Source organism: Eleginops maclovinus, chromosome 13, assembly GCF_036324505.1.
Source record: "Eleginops maclovinus isolate JMC-PN-2008 ecotype Puerto Natales chromosome 13, JC_Emac_rtc_rv5, whole genome shotgun sequence".
Taxonomy (NCBI): domain Eukaryota; kingdom Metazoa; phylum Chordata; class Actinopteri; order Perciformes; family Eleginopidae; genus Eleginops; species Eleginops maclovinus.
The window spans coordinates 3,011,520-3,022,646 of record NC_086361.1 but is presented as its reverse complement, the minus strand read 5'-3'; the positions used below and the strand labels follow the sequence as shown (position 1 = coordinate 3,022,646).

General features: G+C 39.0%; 1 protein-coding gene across 1 annotated transcript; it reads right to left on the bottom strand.

The window, feature by feature from the left end:
- Positions 1–943: 943 nt before the first annotated feature.
- Positions 944–10,615, bottom strand: LOC134875305 (homeobox protein MOX-2-like). Its single transcript, XM_063899832.1, has 3 exons — positions 10,101–10,615; positions 6,032–6,204; positions 944–1,511 (listed from the first exon to the last, which is right to left on the bottom strand). The coding sequence occupies exons 1-3, from the start codon at positions 10,534–10,536 to the stop codon at positions 1,296–1,298; spliced, it is 825 nt and encodes a 274-aa protein (XP_063755902.1). The 5' UTR covers positions 10,537–10,615; the 3' UTR covers positions 944–1,295.
- Between the last annotated feature and the right edge of the window lie 512 nt (positions 10,616–11,127).

The window sequence follows — 11,127 nt, the reverse complement described above, 5'->3', positions numbered from 1 at the left end:
GTAAATATAATCAGCCCTTAAATCAGACTTTAGTTCACCTGGAGTAAATTCAGCAGCTACCCTGCAGTATACAGAGCCATTCAAACTAGCTGCACCTTTACCAGCCCTGAGAACACTTTAATGATCAATCATTATAAAACATATCAGAGATATTATTCTGAAATGGACCAATCAAACAATAAGTACTTTTACTTTTGGTACTTTAAGTATATTTAGATACTTATAGTTTTGTTATTTTTTAGCTATGTAACATTTTGAGTGCAGGACTTTTACTGTAACGGAGTATTCCTACAGTCTGGAATACAGTCTTACTTTTTTTTACGTACAGTCATGATTACTTGGGGGAGGGGTGTGGAGGGAGGCTTCGAGGAAGTGTTGCCAACTTGGAGACCAACTTGGAGGAGTCAAGCGGTGAAATGGCTGACCTGACGCTGTCGACATGTTTGACAACTAGGCGGAGGTCCTACCGTTGGGGTCGCACACCACTTGAAATTGTTGCTGAGCATTGCGCTCATAGTTAAAATAGCTACAGTTAAAATAATTGTAACTATGACCTAGTTAACGCTGACCTTTTGACGTCCAACCAATCAGATGACAGCTGCATGCAGCAGAGCAAGCTAACAGGGGTCGTCACCAGAGAAACACAACTTAACTAGCCGTTTTCATGCAAGGCTCTGTCGACCACTTGCGTTCACAATCTCGTTCTTTTGGTCATGACCCCCCCTTCATGGCTATAGGTGAAAGTAGGAATGTTCCTGCATGTTCCTTTACATAATAATTTGTGTTGGTGGCCTAAGCCAAGTTGTTTGTGCCTAATCGTTACTTTCCCTCCTAAATGTATAAATGCTAGACATTGCCACATAGTCATTTGAATTTTTATAGTTTATTCGCATTTACTATCAAAGTTTTCTTCAGTTGACAAGCAAGTAAACTTTCAGAGTGATCAAGAGGCAGAGGATAAACCTGTTTATTTTAGAATGTAGAAAACAGTTTAAGGTTCAGTTTATTTTGGGTACACATTTTGATAAATTATTAAATTAAAAAAGAATTGGCAAGAATGCTTACTTAACTCAGTTAACTGTACATGTAAAGATGTTTGCATTGACTGTGACAAGAAGTACAGTACAATTTGAATGAAACACATTCTCAGACAAAATACAAACCTTTTATCTGTTTGAAGCCTCTCTGGAATGTTCTTTGAGTCTGATTTCCTTGTCTTTTGAGAGACATGCTGTATACATGTGTCCCCCCACTATTTCCTCAAGTTCTGTCCAGACCAGTACCACCATCAAAGGTCATAGCGGAAGGTTGTCTGAGCTCTGGTTGCTCTCCTGGCTGTCCTCCTCAGCTTCCCTTGGTGAACACTTCTGTCCTTCTGTCTCTGAAAGCTCAGAAGACAGTGGCGTCCCTTTCTTCCCATTCACCAAGTCTTTTTCTCGTAATGCTGCCCCCTGCTGGCCTCCCTTCACACGCTTCCACTTCATTCTCCTGTTCTGGAACCAGACCTTCACCTGAGAGGAAAAACAAAGCAGTGAGACCAAATAACTTTGTCTGTTCCATCTCTACACAGCAAACCAGGCGAAGTGCAATATCTGATCATTGCGTTGAGCTAATTCATTACTTTAGAAAGAAACATAAACATATTATTACAGGAAATGGAGTGTTTTGCATCTTCTATGTATCTCCACAATATCATCATTTCCCGAGCAATCAAAACAGGCTTTAATATTTATGGTCAGTTGATTTTATTTCCGTGATTTAGTATTACACTTTTAAAACTGGGAGGCTCATGAGTGTATGAGAGGACAAAACCATAAATCTCACTCTGTCCAATCCAATCCAAATGCTTACACACAAGTATAAAAAAAAAAGCATCCACACCCCTGAAGGTTGAAGTCTTTCATAAACAGAAGTAAACGTTATCTTTGTGGCTTTTCTATGTACAAAGGGAGGCTGTGGCTTAGTGGGTTACGGGCTGATCTTTGGATCATGGGAGCACAGGTTCAATCCCCACTGCAGTCAGCATGTTGTTGTGTCACTGGGCAAGACACTTCACCCCAAATTGCTCCTGTGGGGTTTTAATAGACATGATGTTGTTTGTATTTAAGAAAGAGTAGTGACTACATTTTTATTCAGAAAAATGAACACCAATTCTAAATCAATTTCTATGAAGAAAACACCCAGGTTTATTTTCAAGTGAACCCCCCTGCATGTGTGCACATGAGTAGTTGGCTGACATCTTTGGCAGTTTTTATTGTCCTCTTGAAGTGAGGGTAGTAATAACCAATAAAGAGGTATACAGTAGGAATTAGTCCTTAAACCCAGAAAGTAGTAATCATTTTACAACTTCAGTTTCCCTCGTCTTGAATTCAACATTTTTTCGTTCGTCCAAATGTGTTTGGTTAGAAGCGTGAAATAAGGCCTGTGGTTAACACAAGCTGATGAGATATCCAAAATGTGTGATTGTCCAAAGCTTTTGTGTCTTCACAATGGTGTTTGCTAATAATTCAATAAAGAGACTAATAAACTTAATTTCTCCAAACATTAGCCGCCTTGAGCTCAGTGATGGTGACAGGAAGTCATATGACAGACTTGTGGTTCCTTTAAAGCCAAACGTTAGCTTTCACTTCTGGTGTTTGCATTTGCACTTCAAAAATCATTGCATAAAAATCACATAACATGTAATGCTTCTGCTGTTGTGTGAAATATGTTCCCTTGCCAATTTTGTAGAAATCTTCCCCATCCCTCATTATGATGGGTTTAATCGAATTTAAAAAAAAACATTTTTATGTTTATACATATCCTTAGTGTGACCAACATAGCCACAGGTAACTCTACAAGGCATCATAGAGCAGAGAATATTTAGTGACCCAACAGCAAAAGGTGTCTTTAACTTTATATTAAGTTATTTTTCAAGAAATCATCTCTATCACCTCAAGTGGTGTTAATATGTGGAGATTATCCTGCTTAACAAAACATTTAAGATTCAAAACCAGGTGTTTGCCAAAGATCTTTTTTCTCTCGACTATATTTCAGATTTTATCGAGGAAGTCCTTGTGATGCTAACTTGGGTATCAGCCTACAAAAATACTTCCCTGCAGCATGCAGTTTAGATAAGTGTTGGGGTTAGGGTTAAGGTTATACAATATAACCAGATATTTGCTGATGCACGAGTCTCTCTCAGCTGCCTCCTTTTATTTGTGTCTCTGAAAAAGTTCTTGCCCAAATTCGGGACATCCGTTTTTGACGAATGAGGTCCTGTCCATCCCTGTAGTAATCTGTCCCGTGGCCTACAGCTATAGTATGTGATCTGCCGAACACTTATTGGGAATAAACCCCTTGCATGTCTGGCTCATTTCGGCATGAATTTCTTGGTGCTCACCTTTTAGTTAGGTCATGAAATTGCAATATGAATTTATATATTTAAAAAATGTTGTGAAAGAAACAAGCCAATTAAAATGAGTCATAGATCTGTGCTGTTGGTGGAATCAGAAGCTTTGAGAAAGTTCTAAGAAGCCAACATCAGCCCTCTCACGTACAGATTTTTGGAAATTGTATTGGTGAAGTTTGGAGGAGCAGCCGATGTGCTTGTTGAGGACTTGGCTCCAGACAGAAAGACCTAAATCCTGGGAAAGCTGTCCTGGCTGTTGCCTGATCCAAAACACTGAACAGACCTCAAATGCACTGGGTGGTGGTGCTGAAACTGCAGGATTGTTGTTGGACAGAAGTGCTGGACAGTCTGCAAATGTACCGGTCCATGGGTCATTTGGTACCGGGCCGCACTGAAAGATTGAATACAATTTACTGCTTGTCTCAGTTACATGATACTTTTATTCAAAACCTGCAAACAACAAGTAGCCTTACAAGTATGTTCACTCTGATGTTCTGGATTAAAAGAAATGCAGAATAACCGTAGATCGCCCAAAAAACTGAAAACCCTGCTTCCATTTCCAACATCCTATCTTTGTTATCTTAAATACAGTAAAGTGATGCTCTACTTTTCATCATTACCCTTCATACTAAACAGTAATGTTGCACCTGTGTCTTATTACTTTTCTACAAGCATTAATGACAGGCCGTTGGCCCATTAGTCCCTCTACTTTCCAGAAAAACCCTGAAGCAGTCATCTGTCTGTTTTCTGAATAACTGGTCAAACACAGCTGTTTCCAAACACTTTAAACCCCAATGATCAACAGCAGACTGTGCTGGTGTCACCATCTACGGCACCGCTAACTCCATACAAATGTTCCTTTGTGAGCATCAACCATCTGGACTGTGTCACACAGCATCAGAAAGTCACTTCACAGACCAAGCAGCACACTGACGTTTCAAAGAGTCTGTGTGGTTTGGAATAGATTAACCTCAGAGCCAACCGTTGGTTCATGTCACAACACTGGAGAGTTTCTCCTGTGAAGTCTTGGTCATTTTTTAAATGGGAGACATTTATCCTCAGAGGGATGGATCTCATTGCGCCTCTCTTAGAAAATGTGGACGAATAAAGCAATATTATTAAAGGTCACCTATTATGCAAAATCCCCTCTTTCATGTCTTTTATATATAAACATATGTCACTTCTGTGTTAAGAGATTCAGACCCTCTCACTTTCTGTCCTGATCCATCTCTATAAAAACCTGCCTGGAAATGAGCTGATAAGATTTGGCCACTTTGTGACGTCACAATGATTTTTTGGGGTTGTGCAACCGTTAGCCAATAACCAACCAAGGTAACACCCGCCCACCTTATCACCTGAGTCTCCTATTAGAGCACCATTGTGTCTTTTTAACCAAGCACTTCTCAGAGGGGCGTGGTCAGCAGCAGCTCATTAGCATTTAAAGCTACAGACACAGAATCAGCACTTGTGGAACAGGGCTGAAACAGAGGGGATTATGGGATGCTACAATGATCTGTTTAGTGTTTCAGCCAATCAGAGACATGTTCTGTATATATCTGAGACCTGTAATCTATTGTTGAAAAAGAGTATAAAATGGTACCTTTAAATGTTTAGTAATGTAAATCAAATGTTTTAACTAAAAGTTTGATTCTGCTCTTAAAAAGCTAAAAGATGTGTGTCTCACCATAACGATGCTTTCATATTATTGAGCTAGACTTTCTTTGGAGTCAAACAAAAAGATGCTACATATAGCATCATATCTCTGTGTAAATACAGAGTACAGAGATATGTTCAGGATAGGTTCAGCCTTAACACAAAGTCTGGACAAAAATGCTACATGCCTATTTCTTGCATCTGATTGCAAGAAATTAAAAGAGATAGGCCTGACATTTATATTTCCATCTGATGCTAAGTACGACAGCATTTAGCTAAATAAATAAATAAACTGCTCTCTAAAACTTTAATGGATCAAGTGTTTAAGGAAAAAAAAAAAACTACTGAATTCCTGTAAAATTCTATGAAAGATACTAAAGGACTCTTATGAAGTAAAAATATGCTTATTTTAGTGCCGCCAACGTTTTAATGTTTAGGATTAATATGGAAACCAAAACGGGTAAAAAAAAAGTACCCAAAGGAATCACATTACCTGTGTTGTCCAGGCATTTATGAATTTAGTTCACGTCTTATTCTGGGTCTTCTCTCGTGACTTCCTGTTTGTTTGTATTTGGCGGTAAACTCTCGCTTCACATATCTTCCTGACTTTGTGTGTTTCCCGCCTCTGTGATTGTCGACCCCGTCCTGATTGCCTTCACCTTCGCCCCCAGTTTGTCTTGTCTCATTATGCCATGTCTGCCAGCCATCTCCTGTGAGTATCCATTGATTGAGTTTATTTCTGTCAAGTGTTTTTAATCCTCAAGATTATGTGCTTTGCTTTTTATTTTTCCTCTGGTTTTCCCTACATGCCTTTGTTCATTTTAACCAGATTTTAACAGAACTCATTACAAAATGTATACCTCATTGATTGTATTTCATGACTTGGAGGATGATGGCTGGATTGTGACGGCTATCATACTCATTGTGCTGCTTCTGTTTCCTCCCCCGCCCTCACAATGATTCACAGTAACTATGCAGGTACCATACTTGTCGTTCCGTGAGGTCGAGGTTGACAGATATTTCGTAGCGTCTCAGTCTGGTCAAATAGTTGTGGTGTGCGAACTCGGACTCCAGTTCCCGGATCTGTTCCTTGGTGAATGCTGTGCGCTCCTTCCTGGGCTTGCTGCTCATGTCTGACTTATAGCTCCCGTCTTGGGACTCTGAAATGAAAAACAGAACTTTTTCCAACCACAGCCGAGTTTCCAAAAGAGAGGGGGGAGGAAGGACAAAAAGAGGGGTTGAAATTTTCTAGGGGGGATGACAAACTGCAGGGGCCCATCGGAAACAAAAATAAAGAGAAAGCTAATTAGAAGTGTGAGGCGACTTTACTGTATTACAGGGGTCTTGGTGATGCTTCCCGTGGTACCAGCAGGAAGTTTGGTTTCTATTTTTCTGTAAAACTTAATAAGTCACGTTGTGTTTTGAGATTCATCCTTCCATTTTTGCACCTAGACCAACAGCACAAATAAATACAAATCTAGCTCTTTTCAGGGGAAATACATTAGAGGATAACGACAGTCTATTACAACTAGGGTCTAATTGCTTGAGTTCAAATCATTATTCTGGTTATTTGTAACAACATTCTGACATTATTGAGTAATAGTATCTAGCTATTTTATTGTTGCTTTTTAATACGTTTGTAACCTGATAGTTTGTTCACCATCAGAATGATCTAGGGATGTGTTGACAGCCAAATATTTGAAAAAAATAAAATAATAATAATAATAATTTTGTTTTTTTAATACACTTTTTAAAAAGAATGTGGACTGGTAGCTGGCGTAGTGTCAGTTCCTCTCCTTGGCACTGCAGATGTGTCTATGAGCAAGGCACCAGTCCCCAAACTGCTCCGGGGCCAATGGTGTATGCCTATAGGTCCAGTCTGTGCATGTGTGTATTCCCGGCCAATATGTGTAATTTTGAACACCAGAGTGAAGAACTGAATTTGTCCTTGGGGGTTGTTAAAGTGATCTTAATGTGTGTTATTAAAAATGATATACATATAGTGAAGTTGATTGAGAAGTAGTGAAGATGGTAATTTAAGAGGTCCTTTATAACTGTTATTTTTACAAACAGTATTGTATTATTTCTATTATATTAATAACATCTCAAATCTTAGAAGTCTGTACAATTCATTGAGCCAGAAATAATGTGAAAATGCTACACATATCTGCAACATACATGTCTAGAGTCAACATTTATTATCGATACAGGAACCATTATTCTGATGTGAAAAGGTCAGTCTGATCCCCTCTGGAGTTATGCTACAAATAAAGTTGAAGCCAATTAAAAAAATTAAACCTGCATTGCAAAGATTTACTTTTTCTGTCTTTTGCTCATGTTGGTTTTTCGGTGTTGCTTTTCAATAGCTCTCCTGTCACTTTTCCAGCATTATCATTTTTGCCCAGTTATCTTTTGTACCCATTTCGAAGGCCTGATTTTGGACCTTGAATATCCTGCCTGCCCTCTTTATTTGACTGGTTTGCCTATGCTGGACATCCTGGTTTTGACCCTGCCTGTACTTGGCTTTAAGCAAACTGAACTTGTTTAACCTTGTCTGTATCCGTGTCGTACTCTTGAGTTGAAATTTGTCTGTGAACATTACAATATACTTGTATTTGTTATGTAACATCTGTGTTAACCATTGGCATAAATGTACATGTTTCTTTGTGTCATTGCAAAAGATACAACCAAGACAGTAATTTAGTCATCACAGCATTGCTCCATAGCAGTGGTCCAAATTCAACATGGTGCCTTAAAGTTCTCAAAAGAATTCAGAGCAAAGAGACTGCCTGTGTCTGAGCCTGCAGCTAGTAGCAAAAAGTAAGAGTCAAGATTGGACCCAGGTTTGATTCCCGTCCACGGCCTTAACTAAAGTCAACTCTTTTACGTGTCTCTCCAAGCTTTAAATAACAATGAAACAGAAAGTCTAAAAAGGATATAAATAAATAAAAATAGGTTCATAACATATACAAAGTAGAAAAGTCTCAGTTTAGGAGCCATGTCTTACATATTATTGAACATTAACAGTAAGCTTCCCCCTGATTTAATGCACTCTAAAGGTGAAATAATATTTTCCGCACTCGTAAAATCTGTCATTACACACCAACAAAACTTTAATATCTCTGATGTGCAATATCACTGCCCATAAATATGAAACTTTTCCTCATGTGCAATTTATTTTATTTACAATTTATCTAAACTTTACCGGCTACTTCAATACTTTTGTATGGTAACTTGAAAAAGAAAATGCTACCTATTTGTTTCCACTTATTGTTTTTTAAATTTATCTATCAACCTGTGCTTGTGTTTTTATATAGTTTATAAGTAACTCTTTGTACTCTGCACTCTGTATTGCTGTTAATTTCCCTGTTGCTGGACCGAGGAGGATTTCTGATTTCAGGTATGCTTTGTATATCTGTTAACAGTAAAAAGACAGAATGAATGGAAGCTTTTGAAAGTAATCCTTCATAAAAAGTACCTATTTACCATTTCCAAGGTTCTCCAGTCTTTAGTGCATAAATCCAACTGACTTTTCATCAGTTATGTAATTGTGTGATGTGCTGACAGTCAGGACAATTCCTCTGCTATTATGTTAAACAGAAATCCAAGAGATAACAAATAAAAAACTGATCACTGGTGTTTTCGTGTCTTTTTTCCATGGCATTGTATTCTATTTCATGTATTACTTATTATATTAAGCCTTGAAGTCTTTAATTTATAGGATTTGTGTTTTTAGTCATTCTGACAGTTGTAATTGAAGGACTTCTAGGTAATTATTTAAGCTTCACCCAGCCAGCTCTCTGTAGGGTTGTAGGTCAATAACTCAGTGTATTTCATCATCATCCTTTTTTAAGTACATCCAGTCCAGAAAAATGTCTGTAATAAAAGTGCTGCGGCTTCTGTCAGTGCCAGTAAAGTTAAAGTTAGGAAATTGGATTTGAGTCCGCCCGCTGGCAGCTTCAACACATCCTCTCCAAGTGTTCCGTGTGTCAGTCAGCTGCCTCGCTCCTGGCCGGGACATCCAGTCAGGGGAATCGGAAAAAAAGTTCCTAACTTGGCAACCGCTGCAAGATATAATTCCTGCCTTTAAATCTCATGGATATATCCTGGAAATGATGTGCTCTTTTGTGTCCTTTTACCATTCATACAATCAAATATTGTTTGTGCAGAGTACTTAAAAAAATATGAAGCTAGGCTTTATGCCTTTGATACTTGAACCTGCCTTTTGTTTTAACAACCTGGTGAGTTTACATTGAAATGTATGCCAAGAAATAAAATAAATATAGACTTAAAGCCAAATGGGAACTTTTCCACTTAATTATGTGTAACATTGCATATTTATTTTTGGTTTATAGATATTGTTAAAATGTAATATTTAGTTTAGGTTATAATTAGGATGAAAATTAGTTTAGGGTTAAAGCTCTTGGTGATATTCCTCCTTTAAAAATAATTGAGGAATCAAATCAAAATTGCTGCTAAATTGAATTACTTTTTGGTCTTGTTATCTTTTAAATTAAATTATAAGTTGTTGTAATTTGATAAACAGCTGCCACACTTGGTACTATTTATTTCTCCTTTCTATTCCAATTAGATTTTTATTAGACCAAAAACAGTCTTTGGTCTTTTCTTTGGTATAACTATTAAAAGCAATCAATCCTTAATTGATCCAATATGCAATGGCAAAAGTTTTGACCACATCAAATGATGCTCAAGTTTAGTTTTTAAAGAAAATAATGACTGATCAGTTTAATGAGGACAGGTTAAAGCAAATCACACTAGTGAGGATTATATAATATATATATATATATATATATATATATATATTATATATATATTACAAGCAAACAATACCACGTCAGTAAATTGGAAGATTTTTTTCAGTTTGTTCTTATAAGAAAATAAAGAATCAATTCAACAACAGACGTATATCTGCATTTAAAACTAAAGGAAATTGTTGAACAGTTAAAATAAAGTAAAAAAAATTAAAAATCTGGAAACTAATTTCATTCAGAGGGCTGGACTGAGCTGTTTGAAAGTGAATGGATTATAGATTTACCTGAGCCATTATTCCTGCCTTTGTGGCTCCTTCTGTCCCTTGAAGACAGATTCTCCCGGCCGTATTCCCCAGACACCAAGGACCCTCCGATAGGGTCAACACTGCCCAAACTGGGGTTGGTTCTGCACAGGTTAGGCCCCCCCAAGCACAGTTCTGGGGCAGTGGCCTCGAGTTCTGGCAGGCAGACACTGTGCCGTGAGTTATGTGAGAGCGTGGTCTGAGGGAGCAACCAGTCGGGCGGGGGCTGAGGTTGCTGCTGCTGAGACAGGTGGCCAGTGTCCTCTCCTTCAGAGTAACTGCAGGGGGGGGACGAGCTCGGTACATCCAGGTAGGAGACGTTGAAGCTCCGGCCCAGTGGAGAGTGGGTGATGGCGGGGTGCAGGCTCTGGGCTGGGGTGTGAGGGCTGCGTAGACAACCATATAAAGAGTGATCCATGGTGTGGGAGTCCTCCGAACCCCCACTCCTGCTAAACCTGAATATCCCAAAACAAGCAAGAAAAGGAGAAAGGGATGTGGGCATGTGTGTCCGCTGCAGCCTCTGTCAGGTCGGGTCTCCAGAACCCCCTAACTCCCAAAGAAAGCCAGTTGAAAATACAGTCCCTGGTTTTCCAGAGCATGTAGATGGTTGACAAGCTGATGGAGGGCAAACAGTGCAAGGCAGAAGAGGCTCACTGCTGACAGCAAGGAACACCAGGACCAGAGTGAAGGAGAGGGAGCTTCTAGAGAGGAGCTGGTGGAGAGGGAGGGGGGGGAGCGGGCGTTATATATAGGGTGTAACCTGAGAGGTAGGTTGGGTCACTGGCTCACTGCTACTGACCACATGCACGTGATCACCCTCCAAAACGCACAATAAATCTGAACCATTCCAAATAGCACTGCCTCAGGAAAAGTGGGCATTTTTTGGGGAGCTGAGCTGTGAAACGATTCTCAGAACAGAGCTGCATCAGCTGTTACCTTTTGGATGCAGAGCAAGTGAAAAAGAAAAAAAGTTTTCATTGTGAAGGGTCTGAGGTTTCCATTCCAGGAA